General features: G+C 51.0%; 1 protein-coding gene and 1 pseudogene across 2 annotated transcripts in view; one reads left to right on the top strand and one right to left on the bottom strand.

The window, feature by feature from the left end:
* The first annotated feature begins 48 nt into the window (after positions 1-48).
* Positions 49-25,174, top strand: part of Draxin (dorsal inhibitory axon guidance protein) — a 33,302-nt gene continuing 8,176 nt past the window's right edge. Inside the window, exons 1-6 of one of the 2 annotated variants that reach the window (XM_006239423.5) lie at positions 49-195; positions 15,183-15,621; positions 18,300-18,493; positions 21,454-21,565; positions 21,889-21,978; positions 23,930-24,019. In XM_006239423.5, the coding sequence (XP_006239485.1) occupies positions 15,192-15,621; positions 18,300-18,493; positions 21,454-21,565; positions 21,889-21,978; positions 23,930-24,019 (916 nt within the window). In that variant the 5' untranslated portion in view covers positions 49-195; positions 15,183-15,191. Of the gene's footprint in view, positions 196-9,795; positions 10,607-15,182; positions 15,622-18,299; positions 18,494-21,453; positions 21,566-21,888; positions 21,979-23,929; positions 24,020-25,174 lie in introns of those variants that run through there. The other variant, XM_039111355.2, reaches the window with a different exon arrangement.
* Positions 19,377-19,832, bottom strand: Rpl35a-ps7 (ribosomal protein L35A, pseudogene 7; annotated as a pseudogene).

The raw sequence follows: 25,174 nt of genomic DNA, 5'->3' as shown, positions 1-25,174 counted from the left end.
GCGGGAGGTCGCAGAGCCTGGCGGCCCCTCCTACGTCCCCTCCCTGCGCGCCGTCCCCGCCCCTCGCTCACTCCCTCCTTTGCAGCCGGAGCAGCCTCCCGCCACCCGTGCACCTCTCCCTCCGCCCTCAGCTGCGCTCGGCTCCCGCAGGCGCTCGGCCCTGCGCCCTCCGTCCCCTCCCCGTCCGCCCGACAGGTAAGGCTCGGCTCGGCCCGCCCCCGGCCCCGCCCATCGCTCACCTGGTGGAGCGCCCTGACCACGGTCCGCGACCTGCACGAAGGGAGGATGCTCTGCTTTCCTCTGTGCCCTCCGACCATAGCGTCAGTCTGTCTGTCTGTCCGTCTGACTCCTGTCTCCACTTCGTACCTCGTGTCCCCTTGGCTCCTGGCTCTGTGTCCCGCTGCTTGATCTACTCCCTGGCACCGGACTGGACACTCACTTTTCTGTGCTTTGTGGCACTCTGTCTCGCGTGCGCCCTTGCTGCCCTCTCGGGTCCTCCTCTAGTACTAGCCTTCTACCTTTTGGCCCCGGTGCCTTTTTGTCTCTGACTCTGGTATCTCAGTTTGTGGACTCGTACATCACCGTTGAAAGAAGTCTCCAGAGACTCCCGGAGTAGGGGCAAAGCTGACCATGGCGCCTTTGCCCCGGAGGCTGGGTGTGTTCGGAAGCTAAGCTCACGCAAAGCTGGCACAGTCTGGTCTCACATTTTCCCACCCAGGGCTGGACTAGTGTTTGCTTGACCGCCCCGAGGGCACCCTGGCTCCCTTCTATGGGACGGCTTGGTCCTTTCCCACCGCTAGGTTTTTCCTCATCAGCCTCAAGGGCTCAGTTGCCTTCCGGAGTCAGAGCTTGTGTTTAAGGTGTGAATGTGCGTGGGTTTCCCTAACAAGTTTTGTTTGGACAGTTCAGCTGGGTACTCTCTTGGCCTTCACTCTTTCAAGCAGTGACCCTTGTTGCTGCTGGTTGTCCCTCTAGTCCATCACTCCAGTCTGGTAGCAGACAAGATATTCTCAACTGGTTTGCTTCTGTCACTCTGGGCTTGGAGTTCTGGAAGTAAGCAGTCTTACACAAAGGAGTGTGAGCCTTAGTGTTTCTGTCATAAGACAGGGACAATAGGATCTACCTGTAGGGATGGGAGAACCCTCGTAGGTACCTACATGGTGCTGGGGTGACATGAGAGGGACTCTACAGTCCCTGGGTGGGGTGGGGGTGGAGGCGCACATCATGTCAAAAAGTCTAGGCTTGGGGCTGGGGATTTAGCTCAGTGGTAGAGCGCTTACTTAGGAATCGCAAGGCCCTGGGTTCGGTCCCCAGCTCCAAAAAAAAGAACCAAAAAAAAAAAAAAAAAAAAAAGTCTAGGCTTAGGGACCTGGCCACTGTCCAAATCCCTATTGTCTGCACTTTCCCTGTCACATCCCCACACTCACACACATCCCCTGCCTGCGCATACAACCAGCCACACTGACAGCGGCCTCTCCCTCATCGTGAACAAGGTAGTGTGGTTATAGATGTTACCAATGCCAGAAGTGCATTGCAGGTGTCTGAGGCCCTTGTCCCAGCTGTGGACCTCTGTCTTGTCCCCCAACCCTGCTCGTTCCATGGTGCCAGCCATGAGCCAAGGCTTTCTTCCCTTCTGCTGGTAGATTTACTTGCCAAGCCTTGAACCTGCTTTTTAATCCCTCATCCCTCCCCCATCCATCATCTGTGGTACTAGGCTGGCCCGGGAGTCTGACAGTGATAGGGCACACAGGGCAGCTAGGGTAGCTTCTGGAGATGCAGCCTTCACTTAACTGACTGGGTGGGGGCTCCCAGGCTGTTTCTGTTTGAGCTGCAGCCTGTGTTTTCTTGCAACGAGGCAAGTATGAACATAGGAGCCTTCTGTCCTGCCCCATTCAGGGTCCTGAGTCTGCCTGGCACTCAAACCCAGCTTCAACTGTTCTGATCTCCCCACCATCTCTGTTCCTGCATCCTCTGGTCGCAGCCTTATGCAGGAAGCCAGGTCAGCAGTTTCTGTAATCCCGGGGAAGCTTACTCAGACCCTCTGTGCCTCACTAAATGAAGATGACGCCTCCTCTGTCTTCCTGGCTCCGAGTGTGGCCACTAAATTAACTACAGAAACCTCCATTGGCCCAGCCTCCCACTCTGCCTTTTACTACCCCCCCCCCCGTCTACTTCCTATGTTTCAGTAGCAATGGAAGGCATAAGTGTCTCTATCCCCTGACTTGCTTGAGCCCTTGCTAGTGTCCATCCCCTCATCTATGTTGTCTCTCAGCTCTGTGTTCAGACTGACCCTGTCTATCCAGGCAGGCTAAGATCAGATGTCCCCTTCCTGCTCTGCTTGGCCTCTGTGTCTCTCATGACCCCAGGCTTGGTGTGAGAGTCTCTGTTCCCTACATGGGAGCTGGGTCTCCTTTCCGTGTGGTCCCGGAGCCTGGCACCCACTAGTTGTGATGCACACACTCATCTGTCCTTGGTTAAGAGGAGAGGGATTAATAGAAGACTGCAGGCTGTAGCTCCTCCCGGCGTTCTGCTGGGACCCGCTGGCCACACTGGCGGCAGAGCTGGCTCCAGGGCAAGGACTTTGGAGACAGAGCAAGTGGCTGGGAAGTCCCTGTGTTTCTGGAGCTGGGCAGGGCTCTGGAAAAACAAGCCTGTCCTCCTCTTGTGCCTGATCATCACAGGAGAGAGATTCACCATGCAGCTTACCTTTGCCTCCCAACTGGCCGTTAGCTACTATGTCAGCTGGAGTAATGTAACAGAGGTAGGAAGGGTTATACACCCAGACCTCGTTGACCCTCGAATAGAGCAGAGGCTCCCTCCAATAGTAGCCATGGGCATGGGTAGTCCCTGGCTACAGTTCATTCTAGCATCCCTGTTCTGACCAATTTGGCCAGAATCTGCCTCTGCCTTGTCTGGTCTCCCCCTTTGCTGGTCCCATCCCAATCCTTCCTCTATAGCGGTGGCCCAGGGACAGATCCAATTTCCTGCAAGGTCACTGGAGGGCAGCCAAGTACTTGCTGCTAAGGGTCAAGCTTCCCTTGGCCTAGCATTCACCATCTGGTATACTCCCTTGCTAGGGTGAGGATAGGAGAATCTTGATGAGGATGGAGTGGATGAGGAGGTCTTAGATGTTACCTCTGTCCTGGGTACTGTGTTAAGACCCTATAGTACCTGTTGGTGATCCTGGATAACCACAGCAGCTGTATTGGGAATGCTTAAGAACAGTAGCTTCAGGGGACTATTGGACGGCTCAGCATTTAGGAGTACTTGTCGACCTTGGGGAAGACCCATGTTTGATTATTAGCACCTTCATGGCCACTTACAACTGTCAGCTCCAGTCCCAGAGGATTGCATCCCCTCATCTGACTTCTGTGGGCACCCGGCATACATGGGGTACACAAACATGCATGCAAGCAGGACACTAAGAAGTATTGGGTGATGGTGCAGGCCTTAAGTCCTAGCACTTAGGAGGCAGAGGCAGGCAGATCTCTGTGTTCAAGGGCAGCCTGCTTTACAGAGCAAGTTCCAGGCAGGATGGCCAAAGCCATGCATAGAAACCCTGTCTTGAAAACCAAAAACCAACCAAGCAAAAAACCTCCACTTGTACACACACACACACACACACACACACACACACACACACAAATCCTGCACACATAACACACATACACCCTGTTTACCGTGTGTGTGTGTGTGTGTGTGTGTGTGTGTGTGTGTGAGAGAGAGAGAGAGAGAGAGAGAGAGAGAGAGCAAGATATGTCAGTTATGTGTGCAGGGTATGTGTGTGCTATGTGTACAAGGTGTTGTGTGTTGTGTGTGCAGTGTATATGTGCTATGTATGTAGGGTGTTGTATGTTTTATGTGCAGGGTGTGTGGATGAGCAGGGGTATGTGTATGTCATATGTAGAGGGTATGTGTGTACATGGTTTATGTGTGTGTGTGGTGTATATGTTATGTGTGTAGGGTGTGTGTGAGAGCAGGGTATGTGTGTTATGTGTGCAGGGTGTGTGTGTGTATGTATGTGTGTGTATGTGTGTGTGTGTGTGTGTGTGTGTGTGTGTAGGGTTATTCAGAGCTAGTTATGAGCACAATCAACACAGACGGAACCACCTAGAGGGAAGCCAGAATTCATTTATGAAGACAATGGCCCCTTTAGGCTAACCTGGAACTGCCAGAACCATCCTGGTCCCCCATTGATCACCCTAGGAGAACAGAAGGCTACACACACTCAGGAACCTCCCACACCCAGTCTACCCTGACTGGCTCTGGGTCTTTCCCCTCCCCTCAGTGGAAGCAACAATATTACCGTTTCTATAAACCCTGCCTCTTTTGAGCCTCACAATTCCCAGCATATTACAAGAGGAGAAATAGAGGCTTAGAGCAGTTAAGAGATTTGCCCAGACTCCTTTCACTGTGCTTAGTGAAGCTTGCCCAGAGCTCGTTTTGGTTTGGGGTGTGCGGGTGTATGGTGTGTTTAACTTATTTTTGTCTCTGTTGGAGGCAAGATTCCTATCCTAGGCTGACTGACCTCAAGCTTGTTATGTAGCTGCAAGCAGGAGCTTAGAGATGCCATTCCAGGGGTATTCCCTCTCCTGTGAAAAGGAGATGAAAGGGGGGAGCAGGGTCAGGCAATTCAATCCCAAGTTAACTCATCCTTGGTGTCTTTGTCGAAGTACAGAAATGCCCTATTAGAAATGGTTCCCACAAGAAACATCCTCTGGCTGGGTATGGTAGCACAGATTTTTAATTCCAGCCCTGGGAAGGCAGAGGCCCCCAGATCTCTGTAAGTTCAAGGACAGCCCAGTCTAAGTAGCAAGTTCCAGGCTAGTTAGAGCTACAAGGTAATACTTGATCTCAAAACAAGCAAACAAATAAAAGAACCAGCAACATCATCCATCTGACAATTATGAGCCCGGAAACAGTATGGCTGCCAGAGAGCACAGGAGAACCCTTCAGGCAGGCAGAAGAGCAAGTAGTAGAACATGAAACGTAGCAGGGTCAGAGGCCAGGAGGAGCAACTCTACACAGAGGCCCATCTTGTCTGTGGCTGTCAATTCTGAGGAGAGAATTCAGGTTTTGGTCCCAGAATCCCAAAGGAGAAGTTGTAGGATGGCCTGCCATGGACATCCAAGACTGCTGACCCTGGTAGTCCCAGAGGAGACAGCATCTGCGCTGGGTTCTGATGGGTGCTTCCAGGGCTGGGGTGTAGCTCAACTGGTGAAATACTTGTCTGTCACGACGAAGCAGTGGGTTTGATCCCCAGCACCACACAAACCAGGTAATTACACCTGTAATCCCAGCACTCAGGTGGAGGCAGGAGGATCAGAAGCTCAGAGTCATCCTTAGCTATATAGTTTGAGGCTAGCCTGAACTACATGAGACCCAGTCTCTAAAAGAAAAACAGATGGCCATTTTCAGAGCTAGGTCTCCTAAGAGACTCTTTTTGGTTTCTGAAGGATCTAAAGGTTCTTCCCAGCCACCTTTAACAGGATGCAATTGCCTTAAATTTCTTCCAAGCCTAGGCCAGCTTGTGTTTCCGTGGGGAGGGGCATTTGAGCATCTGAGATGTATCCCAGGGGAACTGCCAGCATCAGGACTTTCCACATCCCCCTACTCTCTTCTGATAACCTGAACTTCATTCTGAAGATCCCCTGACAAGATTAGCAGCCCTATCAAGGCCCCATATTGGTCTCTAGGTGCCATCCTATAGCCAAGTCCATAAATGTCTCACTTGTGCCAAAAATCATCATCCACTGGGTGCATGAGTGCAGAGCAAGGCCGAGCTCCTTGAAGACCTGGAGAGAGGGAACAGCAGACATAGGCTGTCAGAATTGGCCTTCTTGGTCTCTACTTGTAAACTTCACAAGTTATCCTTTGAAACCATGCAGGGGTGTCCCCAGTAACTGCTGTTTCTCCTGACCCCCAAGCTCCCAGGGGAGTGTATCTGTTACTTCCCCATCTAGGGAGCTGGCAGTCAGCACAGACAGATGAAGACATGTTTCACTATAGATCATGAATTCCCAGGCTCCCTTGCAGACAGGACTCTGGGCACCATGACATCCGTTCTCCGAAGTTCTTTTTGTACTGGTGTCTTGGGGATGAAGGTCAGGTACTAACTGATGTGTTTATAAAAAGATAAAGAGAGGGGGGATTAGGTTCTATGGAGGTGTGGAGTATGGGGGAAGGGGGTGCCTCTGCGGGTCCATGCTGAGACATCCCTTCCCCTGAGGGACCAGTCACAGGTATAATATAGAGTAGAGTTTATTCAGGGCATGGGGAGGGGAGTTAAGAGGGTAGTCGGGGCGGAGAAAGGCAGAGAGAGAGAGATCAGTAGAGGAATAGAGGCTGACCATGAGTGTGTGTGTGCGGGGGGGGGGGGGGGGAAGGAATGGGGAGAGAAGGGACAAAGGGGGAAGAGGGTAAGAGAGCAAGAGAGTGAGCAGGGGCAAGCAGCCCCTTTTATAGTGTCAGGCATACCTGGCTGTTGCCAGGTAACTGTGGGGTGGAGCTTAGACAGAATGCTAATACTAACAGCACATTAAGCAAGCATTCTACCACTGAGCACAGCCCCAGACCCAGTAGGGATGGGGGCATACACCATGGTGTGCCTGCATAGTTCAAAAGAAACTTTTATGGAATTGGTTCTCTCCCCTCCGTTTTTGTTGTTGTTGTTGTTGTTTGTTTGTTTGTTTGTTTTGTTTTGTCTTTGTTTTTTTGTATTGTTTTGTTTTGTTTTAAGACCAAGTCTCACTCTGTAGCCTAGAACTCTAGCTCCACTTAGGTCTAGCCTGGAACTCACTATGTAAACCAGGCTGTCCCTCCAACAGTGAGAGATCCTTCTGCCTCTGTTTCCTGGGTGCTGACATTATAAAGACACCACCATCCCTAGCCCCAAAATCTTTGGAGCAATACAAATCTTTGAAATGTAACTCGTCCCAATAAGGAGCAGAAAGCCAACAAAGGTATTTTTTGAGCAGGATAGCCCCTGCACACACCAGTAACTCCTTCCTGAAAGCATGAGTCACCCTGACTTAGGCACACACAACTTTAAGCCCTGCACGACGGCTTCAGCCTCACTGAACAACATCTGTGCCCTTATGGCTCTGCATGGCTTTAGAAACTCCTCTGGTGAATCAGCCACAGGAAGGGGTGCCCACTTCCTGTCCTGACAGTTATAAAGTCAGAGAGTAGATGCCAGGTATCGTGCTTATGGTTACTATTGCTGTGGTGAAACACCATGACCAAAGCAGCTTGGGGAGGAAAGGGTTACACTCCCACACAACGCTGCTCCTCACTGAAGAAAGCCAGGGCGGGAACGCAAGCAGGGTAGGAACCCAGAGGCAGGGGCTGATGCAGAGGCCATGGAGGAGTGTTGCTTGCTGGCTTGCTCCACCGCTTTCTTATAGAGCTCAGGACTACCAGCCTAGGGTGACCCCACTCACAATGGCCTGGGCCCTTCCACAACAATCGGTAATTAAGAAAACACCCTACCGGTTTGCCTACAGTATCCAATGGAGGCATTTTCTGAACTGGGATTCCCTTCTCTCAGATAACTCTAGCCTGTGTCAAGTTAACATAAAATTAGCCAGTACACCAGGCATGAACTCAGGCCAGCTTCACATTTTCCTCCGAGCTGGAATGTCCTGGAGGTTGTGACAGAGTTCTCTGTGGGTAGCCCACAGCATTCCTCAGAGAATCAGAAGGAAAAAACCCAGGTCATGGTGAGCGTCCCTTGTGTTTAAACTGGGTAAAGGGACTGGGGACATGGCTCAGTAGGTACAGTGCTTGCAATACATGTGGCTCTGGTCCTATCCCCAGAGCCACAGAAAACAGGTGTGGCGGTGTACCTCAGCAAGCCCAGACCTTCTGTGTGTGGGCGGGGGTGGAGACAAGAGGATCAAAAGTTCAAGGTTATCCTTGGCTACCAGTCCACTTAGACGCCAACCTGGACTATGTTAAACATTAAACCCAGTTTCAGGCAGGTGGGAGTTCTAGACCAGCCTGGTCTACAGAGAGAGAGAGAGTTCCAGGACAGCACTGTACAAAGACACAAAGAAACCCTGTCTTGGGAACTCTCTCTCTCTCTCTCTCTCTCTCTCTCTCTCTCTTTCCCTTCTCTCTCTCCTCTCTCAGTAGAGACCATATTTGAGAACATTTATCATTTTTATTTGTCTTTAAAATAGGTTAAAATTTTAAGTTAAATTTATACATTTTGGGGGTTGGGGATTTAGCTCAGTGGTAGAGCGCTTGCCTAGCAAGTACAAGGCCCTGGGTTCGGTCCCCAGCTCTGAAAAAAAGAAAAAAGAAAAAAGAAAAAAAAATAAAAAAAATTTATACATTTTGTATCGCTGGGGAATGAAACCTAGAGCCTTGTCCATGCAAGGTAGGTTGACCAGAACTCTAATCACTGAGCTACATCCCTACCACTGTACTTCTACAGTAGAGTCTTTTAAAACCCAGTTGTTCGGGTGTGGACACCCATTTAATTCCCAGCACTTGTGAGGCAGAGGCAGGAAAATCTCTGAATTGGAGGCCAACCTGGCCTAGGAGTTTCAGTGAAACCAGGCCTACAGGAGACCCTATTTTGATCACCCCTCCCCAATCCAATAAACAGACTAACCAGCAAACAAAAATGTCGCCTAATCAGACTCAAATGCTTCTGAGCCTTCGAAGTATTTCCATCAAATACTGTAGCTCAGTTTTATGGAAGGAGAAGGAGGAGGAGGAGGAAGAGGAGGAAGAGGAGGAAGAGGAAGAGGAGGAAGAGGAGGAGGAGGAGGAGGAGGAGGAAGAGGAAAAGGAGGAGGAGGAGGAGGAGGAGGAGGAAGAGGAAAAGGAGGAAGAGGAGGAGGAGGAGGAGGAGGAGGAGGAGGAGGAGGAGGAGGAGACAAGGGTCAGGGGTCAGGGGTCAGGGAACTGGTGTTGCATCCAAATCTCTGAGTGAACTTGGATCAAGCTGCCCAGTTCTTAAGCTCCCCTGCAAAGCAGCCTTCCCACAAGATGCTTCAGCCAGCGTCTACCCCAGCCTGCCGAGCAACCAGTGGGTACAGCCAGTCAGCAAGGCAGGAATGCAGGCTCTGCAGCTGTTGTAGGAGGCCGGGTGGTCAGACTCCACAGTTGTCTGCCAGGTTGGTATGGCAGGAGCCTCCTCCCTCGCCAGCGTTGTGCCCCATCCCATGCAGGGCTGTTGGTGAGAGAGGTCTCGGGAATTAAACCTCGCTTCAGCTTGAGTGGATGCCTCATTTGCATATGACACTGCCTCCCGCTGCCTCCTGGACGGAGACAGGCTACTAGACAACTCTCTCCCCACTGTGCCAGGCAAGACGGAGCCTGAATTCAAGCCCTCCCTTTCCCCTTCCTCCTCCCTTTCCCCCTCCTTCCTCAGGTTCATTTTTTCCTTGCCAATTGCTGGCTTTTACTCCTCAGCAGGACCACTGTACTCACCAGTAGAGATACTGGTCACAGAAAATACAGGCAAGAGTGACATCAGACGTGATCTCTGGCACTGAAAACAGCTCTGGGGATAATCACGATGTCCCCCGTGCATGGGGTGCCAGGCAGCCCAGGCTGGGAACTCTGTTTCACTGTCAAAGAGCCTCAGTCTCTTCTTGCATTTATTTTTGTTGTTACTGTTTTGAACTTAGCTCAGGCTGCCCGGAATCCACTAGCCTAGGCTGGCCTCAAATGAATGGTAATGGTAATCTCCCCACTTCTGTTACCCAGATGCTGGGATGGCAGGTATGAGCCACCTTGCCCCGCTAGTATCCTCATTTTTTAAATGTGGAAATGGTACCAAGCAGTCGAGGGGACTAAACCCCACAGCGTGGATCACACTCATATCTGTTTTGGTCTTGATGATTCACTGCTGGGCCTCCCTGGAGACTGAGCCATCTTTGGGGGCCATCTTTAATGTGGGAAGGAACAGTTCTAAGCCCAACTCAGACTTTGGGAAAAAGCCACAGGCAGAGCTACAGGGCTAGAGCCACAGGGCTAGAGGACAGGAGCACCTGCCTTGCTTTGTGCGCAAACGCTGGGCGCTTTGTGACAGAGCCTCCAACTGGCTTTCATAGTGACAGGAATGGATTGGAGCCCATCTTCACTGGGGATCCTTGGCACAGTTTCTGTGGTGGCCCATGTTTCTCGAGTGGCTCTCTGCCAGACTGGCATCCTGACAGCTGGGCTATGCCAAGATCTTCTTACAAATCCCTGGTGTTTGGAGAGGGGGCTCTACGAAGTCTGCCAGCTCCTGTGTACTCACACCCACGCGCATGCGCATTTGCGCACACGCACACACCAGGGATTCACATCCATCCACAAACCTGGCCACTAGTACTTATGCGAACAGAATCCTAGATACGCTGCAGTTCTGAGGGTGGCTTGGGCACACCCTCTCGCCCCTCACTGTGCCAGGGAAGTCAGGCACTTCCTTACGAGTGGATAATCCCAAACCAATATGGCGCATGAGATCTCGAAGCCATAGGAGACACCGGCACGGAGGAGAACCATCATCATGGGTGGGGGAGCATCAGCACGGTGGGGGAGCACTAGAGGGAGCACTAAAACGCAAGAGGAACATCACACCCAGCATCGAGGCAAACTGATTGAGGTGGGGCTGATTGAGGCCTTATAAAGGAAGAGGCATTTGGGATGGATGGGCTTCTCAAAGAAAGGTGGTGTGGAGGGGGGACGTTGTTCTAGGCAATAGAGTGTGTCTGAGGTGTCCCCACAGGCTTCGAAGGGGAGGAAGCAGGCGCCAAGGGCATGCTGGGCTTGTGTTACACAAAGTTTTCGAATGTTAGGGTGAAAAGACGGGTTAAATGGGAAGATAAGGGAGCCAGGGACAGTTTTTTAGCGGTTGAAAGTCATGGAGGGCCTGCAGCTGCGCATAAGAACCGGGGCAGGATGGTGCTGGTGCTGTTAAGGGATGAGAAGAGGGTGGGGCCATGTGGGTGCGTTGGTGTGGTGAAGGTTGAAATCCTGCCTTCTGCCCAGCCTGGCTGCATGTGTGATTAATCCAGAGAGAAGGGTGGGAGGGAACAGACACTGTTGAGTTGGGGTTCCCGAATGCAACGGATGAACCCAGAACCACACAGAACAGGACAACGGGATGTCCGCCAGCGGGAGCAGGAGGGTGAATTGTCTGGAGTTCTTTCCCCCCCCCCCCTTTTTTTTTTTTTTTCCGAAGCTGGGGACCGATCCAGGGCCTTGCGGTTGCTAGGCAAGCGCTCTAACACTGAGCTAAATCCCCAACCCCCTTGGAGTTCTTATATGGGTAGGTCTAGGTTTGTTTGTTTTTTTAAGATTTATTTTTTTGGGCTGGAGAGATGGCTCAGCGGTTAAGAGCACTGACTGCTCTTCCAGAGGTCCTGAGTTCAAATCCCAGCAACCATATGGTGGCTCACAACCATCTGTAATGGGATCTGATGCCCTCTTCCGGCGTGTCTGAAGATAGCTATAGATAAAAGTAAAATAGATAAATCTTAAAAAAGAAAAGGGTTTAAATATTAAAAAAAAAGATTTTTTTAAGATTTATTTTTTTAATTTTTATTTTATGTGTTTGTCTGCATGCGTGTTTATGCAGTTGCCCAAAGGTATTATAGTCCCTGAAAGTGTTCTTACAAGCTGCCATGTGTGTGCTGGGGACTGAGCCTTGGTCCTCTGTAAAGGCAACACATGCTGCTAGCCGCTGAGCTATCTCTCCAGTCCTGTGTCTGTTTTAAGTTTTTGTTACATTTGTTTAGTTGTGTTACATTTGTTACATTTTGTTACATTTGTGTATCACACACACACACACACACACACACACACACACACGGGGTGGGGAGGCATAGTGCTCAAATACAGGTCAAAGGATAGAGATCAGTTCTTCCTTCCAACATATGAGTCACAGGAATTGGACTCAGGTCATCGGGCTTGGCAGGAACCCCTTTCACCTGTTGAACCATCTCATAGGCCCTGTTGTCTAATTTCTCTTTAAAAGAGCTCTCTCTCTCCTTTCTCTGCCCCTGCCCTCAACTCCCTACATAGCCAAGAATGGCCTCAAAATCCTGAACCTCCTGCCTCCACCACCTGAGTGCTGGGATTACGGGTGTGTACCACTGCACACCAGCCTGTGCAGTGCTGAGGACCAGACACAGGGCTTTGTACATGCTAGGCCTTGATGTGCCACGTGTCATTTTTAAAAGGGAAATCAATGAAGACTCGGGAGCCAGATGCTGTGGTGAAAGCCTGCTGGCTCAGAGAGAAAGAGAAAGCTCCCAGCTGACCTCCCCACTCCACCCACTTTCCAGTTGGCAAAGGCTCTTTCTCCTTACCACGCTGCCTTAAGACCCTTCAACTCAATGTCCCTCCTTTCTTTTTTTTTTTTTAAATTACTTTTTAATATATGTGAGTACACTGTCGCTGTCTTCAGACACACCAGAAGAGGGCATCAGATCCCATTACAGATGGTTGTGAGCCACCATGTGGTTGCTGGGATTTGAACTCAGGTTCACAATGTGGTCAAGTGTCCTGCAACAGCCAGGGAATGGGCTTTCTCACTTGACTCTGCAAGGGAGGAGCTGTTCTCCAGGACCACACCCAGGCTGGTCGGGAAGCTCTGAGGGTCGCTGACTTTGTGACTGCACTGCGACAGCTAGCTGGCTTCGAAGTACCTCGGGTCAAGACAGCAGCCGAAGCAGAAAGCAGAGAAATCTGGTAACATTCATCCAGTGGCTCTGGGAAGAGCCCAGGGCCTCAGAATGAAGAGGAGCATAGTGAGAAGTTTGCTTCTTTCTTAGCCTCAAGTGGGTCAGCCTAGTGGTGATGCCAAGGCTAGACATGGCACCCCTTGCTTTGAGCTTGTCAATGAAGAGTCTGACTGGGCTAAGCCTGAGGGCTTAAGAAGCTGAGCCAGCTAGAGCGAGGGATTCTGGGAACCGGGGAATCTTCGAGACCTGACAACTTTTTCTAGCCCCCGGGCAATTATAAAGCCACAAATCACCAAGAAATGGTGTCGTCAGCACCTTGGGGACCCTAATGGAATCCTGAGCCATAAAAATTCAATCAGTCAGCTGACCCGGCATGAGCCTGGCTGGGGTGGATATGGTTGCTACAGGTAGGAGACTCCTCAGGGACTGACAGACATCTCCCATCTACCCACTGAAACAGTCGGGCCCTCTGAAACTGTCCTCTGGATCCACCGGGGTCAGCCTCCTCCCTGGGCACTGAACCTCCAAGAGGCTCTGCCTGGCTGAGAGGGGTACAAGAGCTGGCTTGCTCCATCTTGTGCGTATGTGGCAGAGGGGTGTGGTCAGAGTCATTTTTGCACAGCCATTCCCAAAGCCCTCAGCTTCACGGGGCAATGCCAGTACCTCTGGGGACCTCAAAGCTCATGGGAACTGAAAAACAGGTGCACCCTTGTTGTAATCCTAGCACTAGAGAGGCAGAGAGGCAGGAGAATCGGGAATTCAATGTCTCCTTCCACGATATAATGAGTCCCAGGCCAACCTGGGCTCCATGAGATTCATCAAAGGTGGGGACCGGTGGATAATAGGGACAGAGCTAACCCACTCTGGACAGCCATGAAAGGCCCAGAGGGCAGACACTTACTCATAAGGTGTAACTCACCATCCTGCAACCGCCTTCCACATCGGAAATATGGGAAGAATGACAGGAGTCACCATAGAGAGGTGCTAAGAGGACAGAGTACTCCAGTTTCTGGATATGAGATGCAGGTCAAATCTCAATGGCAAGGTGTAAGTTCTGGGCTCTGAGGGGCTCAGCTGTGTCTCAGAGGGCTTGGCCAAGAGCAGAGGCAGAGAAACGATATCTAGATTAGTCTGGAAGCCAAGGATCCTCAGTCTCAGGTGATTTAAAATTTTTATTTTATTTTATGTGTATGGGTTTTTTTGCCTGCATGTGTGTCTGTGCACCCTGTGTGTGCAGTGCCTGTGGAGGCCAGAAGAGGGCGTTAGTCCTCCAGAACTGGAGTTACAGACGGTTGTGAGCTGCCATGTGGGCGCTGGGAACAAAGCAATAAGTGCCCTTAACCACGCTCTGAGCCATCTTCCTAGCCCCGCAAGGGCTATCCTTTGTTGGGGAACTGAACTCTGCATCATGGTGTGTTCAACTGCTTTCTTGGCCTCCTCCTATCAGAAACCGTCTTTTTTTTTTTTTTTTTTTTTTTTTTGGAGGTGGGGACCGAACCCAGGGCCTTGTGCTCGCTAGGCAAGCGCTCTACCGCTGAGCTCAATCCCCAACCCCAGAAACCATCTTTTTGACACGTGGAAATGACCCCAGCAGCACGTGGTGATTCACGCCTATCATGCCAGCATGCAGGAGGCTGAGGCAGATGGAGCAGCATGAGTTCAAGGCTAACGTGAGATACACAACATGATCCTGTCAATAATAATAATTATGATAATTAATAATAATTATTATTTATAATAATAATAAATAATAATAATTTGGTTTAAAGGGGGGAAGAAAGCAAGCCAGATACAGTGGTGTATTCCTTCAATCCCAGCACTCAGGAGGCAGAGGAAGGTGAATCTCTGTTGAGTTTGAGGCCAGCCTGGTCTACATAACAAGTTCCAGGCTAGCAAGGTCCACACAGCAAGACCTCGTCTCACAGAGGGAAACAGAAGCTGGAGAGATGGTTCTGTTAGGTTGAGAGTGCTTGTTGCTCTTGCAAAAGACCTGAATTTGGTTCCCAGCACCCATATCATAACCCAGCTCCAGGGAGATCCAGTGCCCTCTTCTGGCCTCCCCAGGCATTGCACTCATGTGACACAGACACACACACACACACACACACACACACACACACACACACCATACATAACAAATAAATAAATAAATGTAAGCTAATGAATTTTTTAATCCTCCCCCTAAAGGGAAGAGGCTGGGTGTGGTGTTTCATGCCTGCAGTTCTGATGCTTGAGGGATGGAAACAGGAGGGTCAGTTCTCCTCCTGCTATCCCAGGCTACACGAGACTGTCTCAAAGACAACATAAAACCTCAATTAATAACCACAATCCAAAAACATTTTCAAAGTTAAAAATCAGAAATGTGTCCGGGGAGCAGAGTTTCCTCCACCCACAAGGGAAAAGCAGTTTGCATAATGTGGTATAGATATGGAGCCTTAAGAGGAGTGTCAGGGGGAGCTGTGTACAGCACTCATGATGCTGGTTTTCTTTTAGGGAGAGCCAATGGCAGGGTCCGTCCTCAGGGTCCCCATGCTGTTCCTGATCCTCCTGCTATTTCCAGAGCTCTACATGACAGGCACCCTGGCCTCTGGATCCTCTGCCCGGAACCTGCCCGAAACCCACTCCCACCTCCCCAGCTCTGCACTATGGGTGCCTCAGACAAGCCATCACGGTCGTCGAGGCCTGGGGAAGAAGGACAGGGGCCCAGGCAGACCTCGCCGGACCCAGGAGGGAGCCGTGGTCACTGCCACCAGGCAGGCTTCCCAGATGACACCTGGACAGCCCCCTGCTGGCCTTCTGCAGAACAAGGAGCTGCTTCTGGGGCTGGCATTGCCCTACCCGGAGAAGGAGGCCCGGTCTCCTGGTTGGGAGAGGGTGAAGAAACGTGGCAGAGAACACAAGAGGCGCAGGGACCGTCTGCGGCTGCATCGAGGTAGCTAGAGTCCTGGGAGGGGGCGGGGGCTGCACTGGGGAAAGGCTCTAATCCAAAGCCAAGAGCAGGAAATAGTGATAAAGTCAGTGTTTTAGGGCCCCAAAGAGGCCCCATTTAGAGGTCTCTTCCACCCAGGGCAGAAGGAAGTTCCCAGAAGAGGGGAGGCACCTTACTAAAGTCAGAGTGGTCTGGCAGGAAGAGATAAAAGGGAGAGAAACAGAGGTGGAGGAGAGGGAACTCACATAGAAGTTCTGTCCCCTTAGGCAATCAATCACCCTCCTAAGTTGGGAAGATCTGCCTTGGATCTGACCTAAATCTACCCTACTCACAGCCTCCCTGCATACAGGCAGAACTGAGAGTCCTCCTCCAAACACATCCTTTGATGAGCTCTGGAATAGAGTGGGGGCTGAGACCTTGGGCTCTGAAGCCAGATCTACTGAAACCAGTGTCTGACTCTGCTATTAGTTTGTCCCTTGGGCAAGTCACCTTCCTAAGCTTCGGTTTGTCCTGCTGTGAAGATGCCACCCACCCTTAGTGCAGGAGGGACCTGATGCTCAGAAAGCTTAAGGTCTGCCTTCGTCAGAGAACTTGCTACCAAACCCACAGCTCCCTAGGCAGCATCCTCCAACCCTGAACACCAGTGACACCATGTGGCGGTCAGCCGTCTGTCACGGTCACCGGGAAATTCGTCACAAAGCAGGAGAGAGGTTGATTTGGGACGGAGAATTCAGAACATCCAGCCTCTGGTTGCTTGGTTGTGAGACAAAGCGTCATACAAGAAGCATAGAACTGCTTGCCTCATGGTGCCTGGTGGTCCAGAGAAGGAGGAGAAAGAGAGAGATGCAGAGAGAGGAAGAATGAGAGAGGAGAAGGGGGAGGAAGGAAGAGACAGCACAGGAACGCCTGGGTCCCCATATCCCCTTCAAAGGCACCCCAGTGATTCAAGTTTCTCCACTAGGCCCCGTGTAGACGCCCTACTCCTCCCATGTAGAGCCACGGTCTGGAGAATCAAGCTTTTAAAGATTTATTTTTATTATTTTTAAGTGTGTGTGTGTGTGTGTGTGTGTGTGTGTGTGTGTGTGTGTGTGTGTGTGTGTGTATCTGTGCATGTTGAGTACGGGTGCCTTCAGAGGCCAGAGTCATCAGATCCCGTGGAGCTGGAGTTAAAGGAAGTTGTGAGCCGCCCGACATGGGTGCTGGGAATTGAACTCAGGCCCTCTGCAAGAGCAATGCATCTCTTAGCTGCTGCATCATCTCTCCAGCCCCAAGACCAAGTCCTGGGTCCTCGGGCGACATCAAAGAGGCAAACTTCAGTGTCTTGGGAAAGGAGTCACTGTCCCGTGTCTGCCTGTGTTCAACTTCCTTAACCTGTTCTCTGCCTCCATTCCTCGAGCTACTGTGGTCACCCAGGCTGAGCCTCCTTTGGCCCAAACAGTTTCCAGCCAACCTGAGCATCTCCAAGCAGCCGGCCCCTCCCCAGCCTCACCTGGCGGGGTTTGCAGGGTATTTCTCTAGGAAGAGACTGGAGCAGCCCTCCTCCTTCAGATAGCAACAGGGAGGGCACTTGCCTCCCTGCCAGGTTGACTGAGAACGCACACCCTTCCATTTTTGGGGGGGTCCCCTTTGCCAGTTTGGGAGATGTTGATGCCTTGAGGACCAGCACGGGGCCCCTAGTTTCCACGAAGCTCCTTTGGCTTCACTGAAGGGGCAGGGATGTCCTGAGGGAGGGTGACATGGTGGCAGATGATAGATGAAGTCCACAGGCCAGGTCATTTTATCAGCACTTGTGAAGCCTCAGACTGACTGAGGTCCATTTCTGCATGGTGGGGTGACCTCAGGAGATCCGGATCAGCTTACAACACAGCTGTAAGGGGTAGATGATCTCCACCTGCACCCACTTTGAGCCTCTGTCCTGGTCCCATTGTTTGTGACCTCGTGCTGACCCTGTATTGCTCCCTGCCACTCAGTATCCCACACCCAAGCATCTTCCAAGGTGACCCCAGGAGTTAAAAGCATTGGCTTTGTGCTCAGGACTGAGGTTCAAATCTACACTCTGCCAGGCACAAGCTGTGTGTCCTTAGTAAAACTACCTAATCTCTCTGGCTCTGGTTCCTCCTCTGTAGATGAGCAGCAACTAATTCCCAGAGTTCCTGCAGTGGTTAGATGAAGTAATTATTGTGATGTGGCTCACTGGGAACCGAGCATAGCAAGTGCATTCTCAAGAAGCACATGTGTGTGCATGGGCATGCATGCATGCGTGCGTGTGTAGGGTGTGTGTAAGCAGTGACTCTCTTGCCAGCTATCTCAAAGGCTTCTCCCTAAACAGTGTCCCTCAACCTCCATAAACCTCACCTCCTCCAGGAAGCCTTCTACAGTTTTATGTCTCTGGATACCCCCAGGCATCCTGGATCCAGACTTACTAGAGTGCAGCTTCTAAGGGAGAATCCTCTTCACACACACACACACACACACACACACACACACACACACACACCTCCCTCCTTCCACATGACTGCCCTGTTTCCAGGTCTCTAGAAGGGTAGATAGCAAGGATGTTGGATAGGCCAAGGAAGGGTTCATGATGCCCAACAACCCTTGGCTTACGGCAGAAAAGACTTGATGACCTGTAAGTAGACACTGAGCAGCAGGTAGGTCAGCCTGTGTTTGTCTTGTCTCAGGCCGGCCTGCCATCCGTGGACCCAGCTCCCTCATGAAGAAGGTGGAACCCTCTGAAGACCGGATGCTGGAGAGTACCATGGAGGAGTCTTCCACTAGCCTGGCCCCTACCATGTTCTTCCTAACCACAGCCGACGGTGCCATGCCTACTGTGGAAGAGTCCCGGATCCTGCCCGTCACCTCCCTGCGGCCCCAGGTAGGGGCCGCACGTGGCCTTGAATCTCACACAGATTGCCTGTAAGCGTTCTCTAGATGAACAGAACCGAAAGTGTGAATGTGTCTGTCTAAGGGGATTTATTGGAGTGGCTTACAAGCTGTGGCCCAGCTAGTCCAAGAGCAGCTGTCTTCCAGTGGAAAGGCAAGGCTCCCAAAGTTAGCTGTCTCAGCTGGCCTTTGCTCTGTGTTGGAATGCTGGAGAAGCAGGTTCCAACACCAGCAAAGGAACGCCTCAGCTGCAGGATAGATGAACTTGCCGGTGAGAGTGACGGCAAGCAGGCAAAAAGCAAAAGATTCCTTCTTCCACGTCCTTTCATGGAAGCTGCCACAAGAAGGCATGGCCCACACTTAAGGCAGGTCTTCCTGCTCCAACCATCCAGTCGAGGAAAACCCCTCACAGGTGTGCCCTGCTTCTTGAGTGTTACTCGATTCACCTCCTGCTCTACTTAGGTAAATTGAGGCACAGAGGGTGTGGTAGTGGGAACCATTAAGGTTTGACCCCACCAGGTATTCTGTCTGCAGAAGGGCTGCCAACACCCAGGGGACATGGTTGGGGCTTGGGCTGGAGCCAATTTCACCTCAGCAGGCTGCTCTCTGCACACATAGAGGTGGGGCTGTTGTGGAGGACTTTTAAAGTCTGCAAGAGTGATTTAAAGCCCAGATCTAGGGACTGGAGTGATGGCTCAGTGGTTAAGAGAGCTGACTGCTCTTCCAGAGGTCCTGAGTTCAATTCCCAGCAACCACATGGTGGCTCATGACCATCTGTAATGGGATCCAGCACCCTCTTCTGGTGCGGCTGAAGACAGAGACAGTGTACTCACATACATAAAATAAATAAGTCTTTTTTTTTTTTTGTTTTTTGAAAAAAATACAAGAGCACAAATCTACTTTTATTTATTTACTCTCCATTAGTTTAAATCCGGGATGGGTACAGCATCACACGGATTCTGTGTCCAATGGCCTTTGCAGGAAGGTTGCTTCGGAATTTGGCACGAACCATGCCACTGTTTCCATGGGCCCGAGTTACTTTTCCCCAGATCACTCTGGTTTTGTTTGGTTTGCCTCCAGGAGTCACTGTATTGTTTTTTGCTTTGTACACATAAGCACACCTCTTGCCTAAGTAGAACTCAGTTTCATCTCGGGCATAAACACCTTCAATTTTAAGAAGAGCCGTGTGCTCTCTTTGGTTCCGGAGGCCTCGCTTGTAGCCAGCAAAAATGGCCTTGCACCACAGCCTTCCAGACATACTTGTTTTTTTAGAAGTCCTGTTCCCAGCAGGCCTCCAAAGACGCCAAGATGGCGGAAAGAGCATAAATAAGTCTTTTAATAAAATAAAAATAAAATCATTCCATGTCAGATGTGGTATCTCACATCTACAATCTTAACACTTGGGAGACTTAGGGGCAGTAGCATCACCACAGGATTGAGGCCAGCCTGGGCTACACCAAGAACTCTAGGCCAACCTGGATGATGAAGTGAGACCGTGTCCCAAAACAAACTAAAACATTGTTTTGCTTTCAAAATGAAGTAAGAGCATTGAAATGAATTATATCTATAATCTATTACATACTGATGATATAGGATACAGTGTGCAACCCTGCTGGTAAAATGCTTCCTTAGCACTCCTGGAGCCCTAGGTTTGATTCCCAGCGCTGTATGAAACGGACATGGTGATACATGACAACTGGTATAACCCAGCATTCAGGGGGTGGAGGCTGGAGGATTAGGAGTCTGAGATTGCCCTTGGCTACATAGTAACTCTGGGGCCAGGCAGGGCTATGTGACACCCTATTTCAGAAAGGAAGAAAGAAAGAAATGGAGAGAGAGGGAGAGAGGGAGAGAGGCAGTCCACCGCTGTGCCGTGCTGTCCTGCTTTGTGAGTTCTTGTTCAGCTCTTGACATGCCTTGTTTAAACTGATTTTTTTTATTTCAATTATGTAAGTCTGTGGGGAAGAGGGTATGTGCCCATGAGCGAAGGTGCCTTTGGAGGCCAGAGGCAACAGATCTCCTGGAGCAGGAGTTTACGGGCACTTGTGAATCACCTGATGTGCATGCTGGGAACTGAACTGTGGTCCTCTGCAAGAGCAGTATGCACTCTTTTTTTTTTTTAAAAGCATATATATATATATATATATATATATAACCGTTATATATATAAAACCATTATATATAAAACCATTTTATATATAATCATTTTATACATATATATATTTATATATAATGGTTATATTCAGACACACCAGAAGAAGGCATTGGATCCCATTATAGATGGCTGTGCGCACCATGTGGTTGCTGGGATTTGAACTCAGGACCTCTGGAAGAGCGGTCAGTGCTCCTAACCACTGAGCTATCTTTCCATCTCTCAGTATGCTGCTCTTTACTGCTGGACCAGCTCTCCAGCCTTGACTGTGCCTCATTTGCAAGTTAGACTCATAAGAGGCGTGAATGCATACAGTATACATACAGGCTTTAGCCCTTCCAGGCATCACTGGCAAGTCGGACCACATCTTCTGAGTACCAGGAGATGGCTGTAGATATTCTTTTTCCTCTTTCTTCATCTGTGACCAGGAGCAGGTAGGTATGGTCCGTGCCATGCTGTGATCGTGTACACGAGGACCCAGTCATGGTATCTGGTCCTCAGTAGTCTCCACAGTATTGGTCAGGGTTGCACGTGGAACTGAGGCCTGTGCATGGTCTCTCCAGGACCTTCAGAGGAAGGGGCAGGGAAGTGAGCAGTGGGCCACTTCCGGTCCCCTCCCTGCTGTGTTTAGAACGCCGAGCAATTGGAACAGCCTGTCTTCTGCATCGTCAGCATGGATTCCAGGGTCCAAGCAGAGAACAAGGTGGCCTTGCCCTTTGCTCTCTGGCCTTGAGACCCCAGGTTTCCACTCCTTTCACTTCCAAGACTCCAGCTCCCCTCTCCTGCCTCATCTTCTGCAGACACAGCCCACGTCTGATGGGGAGGTGATGCCCACACTGGACATGGCCCTATTTGATTGGACGGATTATGAAGACTTAAAGCCAGAGGTTTGGCCTTCTGCAAAGAAAAAAGGTATGTCTACTTTGCTACCCCACCCCCCACGCTTAGACTCCTCTCTCCAGCATCTGTCGATGGAGGGCATTTGCTGAGTCCAGAATGACCTACAGGTGTCCAAAGGCGAGCTAGAGTCCATCGATCTAAGCTGGACCTGACACTTGTGCCAAAGAGTACCCCTCGCTCACTGCACACTACTCAGCCCCATGTCTCCTTAGGGAAGAAAGCGGAGCAAAGAGAGTCAGAGGGTCTTGTCTGAGTCACACAGTGGGAGTGGCCGTCTGGCACCATGACACCCAAGTCTTGAGCCTAACCTGATCGCAAATTTTCTTTGTCCCCAGAGAAACACTGGAGTCATTTTACCAGTGATGGTAACGAGACATCACCTGCTGAGGGAGAGCCGTGTGACCATCACCAGGACTGCTTGCCAGGTACTGTGGTACCCAACACCCACCCTTGAGTCCTCAGGTGTGGGGGAAGATGGCAAGGTCATTGAGACAGGGCTTGGGAACAAGCCTGAGAGTCATGCCCCTTTATTACAATACTTAGAAACTACAGTACCAGGCTGGAGAGATGGCTCAGTGGTTGAGAGCACTGACTGCTCTTCCAGAGGTCCTGAGTTCAAATCCCAGCAACCACATGGTGGCTCACAATCATCTGTAATGGGATCCGATGCCCTCTTCTGGTGTGCATGAAGACAGTGACAGTGTACCCGTATACATAAAATAAATCTTAAAATTAAAAGAAAGGAAGGAAGGAGAAACTACAGTACCCACCAGTTTTCTGAGAGTCCTTATCAGCAGTTACCAATTTCCTGAGAGACACTACCATACACTGACTCATAGAATGATGAGAGAGAGAGAGAGAGAGAGAGAGAGAGAGAGAGAGAGAGAGAGAGAGAGTTAAGTTCCAGGGAGGTTAAGGCCCTTACCAAGATCGATCACACAGCCTGGGCCAACTTGGTTCCTAAGCCTCTTACCCATATCCCATCCTGCCCTGAGTCAGATGGTCTGTTCCAGGGAGGTTAAGGCCCTTACCAAGATCGATCACACAGCCTGGGCCAACTTGGTTCCTAAGCCTCTTACCCATATCCCATCCTGCCCTGAGTCAGATGGTCTGTTCCTGACCTTGTCCTCCGAGGAGTCCCCTCACTGTGGCACCAACTGGCTTTCTGGGGACAGTTTCCATGACACCATTGCACCTTCAGCAGCTCAGCCTACCAGAGGATAAGTGCGAGGGGCCTGCTGTTTGATTAGAGTCTGGACTCCTGTGGGATCAGGAGGACCACGTCAGAGCAGACTGAGGTAGAATTAGAAGCTGTGGAGAGATAATGCCTGTCATCACAGCACTTGGGAGGTGGAGGCAGGAAGATCAAGAGTTCCAGGTCATCTTGGGGTACATAGAGAGTTCCAGCCAGACCCTGTCTTGGGTTCTTACCTAGGGCATTGGTGGCTGTATTTATTAAAGGCAAGAGAGGAAACAAGTTGACAGAGAAACCTTGGGTCTGATGTCATGCTGGCTCAGCAGGGGCTGTAAAGAAAAACCTCGCCTGACAGGGAAGCCCAATGCGGGGTAGAGTGTAGCCCTGGTCTCTGGTCATTAGCTGGCCATTGTCTGGAGCTCCTCAGGAAGGGATGGTTGGGACATGAGCCAAGGTGGTCCCTGCAACTGCTCACATCAGAAGACCAGTGACTCATGTCCCTTCTTGTCACTGAATAATGAGTGCTTTGGGAGACGAGGGCTGGGGAGACCCAAGGGGCCATCTCCATGGTACCCCATCAGCAGGACATTCTGCAAAATAGTAGCCATTCAACATTGCAGAAGACACAGAACTTAGACAGGCAGTCCTTTCCCACAGCACTGCACCCTAAGTGTGAAGAAAAGGCACGAGTTAAGGCCAACAGGACGGAACTTGGAAGCTAGCTTTGTAATTGGCAAAGAGATGTCTCAGCTCTGCCCAGATCTGCCCAGATCTGCCCTGAACCCACCCCCCACCCCCAAGGCTTCCGTTTTCCCATCTGTCCAAGAGTATGTTATTGGTCGGTGATCCCTGAGGCCCCTCGGAGCTCTCAGCTGACTCTACCTCTGGCACCCCTAGCTATTACAACCTCATCCCTGGGAGGTGAAACCCACACCACCTTTGATCCTCCCATGATCAATCAAGTGGCCCATCTGGGGAGGCTCAGGTCTCTGCCACCTGCCTCTCGGGACTTCAACCATGACATCCAGCAGCAGTTCCGGCCTGGAGCCTTGCACACCAGATGGTCTACTAGGGCATGGCCTGCCACACACATGATGGATCTCCTGTCCAGTGGGACTCTGTAGGGCGGCGGGGAGGAGCCGCTCGGCTTGGCTGACCACACGTGCTTACTATGTTGCCAGGAACTTGCTGTGACCTCCGGGAACATCTCTGCACACCCCACAACCGCGGCCTCAACAACAAATGTTTCGATGACTGCATGTGCACGGAAGGTCAGTCTGGGAAGGGGAGAGTCCTCCCCCACAACTCTGCTCCCAGAACCGTGAAGCCTTTGTTGTCCAGCCAGCTCTGCAACGAGTGGGGCACGGGGTTTCCTGGCAGAGGGTGGACTTGGATGGAGGGGCCGGGGAAGAGGGAGTGGGTAAGAGAAGCCCCGGGGAGCTGAAGGCTCCGGTAGAAACAGCTCTGCTGGGGACTTCCAATCTGTCAGCTCCATGTGCTTCCATCCCTGGCCCTGGTTCTCAGATTTGTATTTCTCACCTCTTGAAATCCAAGCTGGCGTGATCACTCGGGATCAGGACGGGGAGAAGGGAGGAGACGGGAACGTATTTCTTTAAAAAAAAAGATCCAACCTGAGAAGGCTGGCGCACATCTCAGTAGAGTTCTAGATGGGAGGCGTTCCAGGTGAGATAGTGGGGAGCCGGGAGCTGGGTGGGTTTCCCGACAGTCACTGGAAGGGGTTCACTGGACTACTCGTTCAACGGTCCTGTGCACCGCCTCAAAAGGAAGTGTGTGTCCAGTGCCCACGTGTGCTGTTGGTGCCTGCTTTACACTGAGTTCTTTCTTTCCTGGAAATGTTGTAAGGCAGAGCTAGGCGGTTCTCAAAGTCATGATCCTGCTGCCTCAGCTTCTTAAGCAGCTGGATTACAGGTCTATGACACCATGGCTGGCTCTTCCTCCTTCCCTCTTCTCTTCGGGTTTTTTTTTTTTTTATTTAATCACAGGAAGAAAGAAAGGATTGAGGAGGATTGAGGGAAGGAGAGGAGAGGAGGGAAGAGGGAAAGTGAAAAAGAAGAGAAAAAATTGGGCTGGAGAGATGGCTCAGCCATCAAAGGCTAGGCTCACAACCAAAAATATAGGAGTTCGGTTCCCAGCACCCACGGCTGAAAGAAGAGAAAAAATTGGCTATGTCAGTACAACACTTGCAACCCTCAGCACTTGAGAGGCTGAGGCAGGGGCATTATAAGTTTGAGTCCAGCTTAGGGTGCACAGTGACAACTGGCTTGGAAAAAACAAACCAGGGCTGGCAATTGGTTCGGCATGTAAAGGGGCCTGCCCTGTCAGCCTGATGACGTAGTCAATGGCTGGAACCCATATAAAGGCGGAAGGACACAGCCAACAGAAGTTGTCTTTTGACCTTCACCTGT

Source organism: Rattus norvegicus, chromosome 5 (assembly GCF_036323735.1).
Source record: "Rattus norvegicus strain BN/NHsdMcwi chromosome 5, GRCr8, whole genome shotgun sequence".
NCBI lineage: Eukaryota > Metazoa > Chordata > Mammalia > Rodentia > Muridae > Rattus > Rattus norvegicus.
This window is presented reverse-complemented; position numbering and strand designations above follow the sequence as displayed.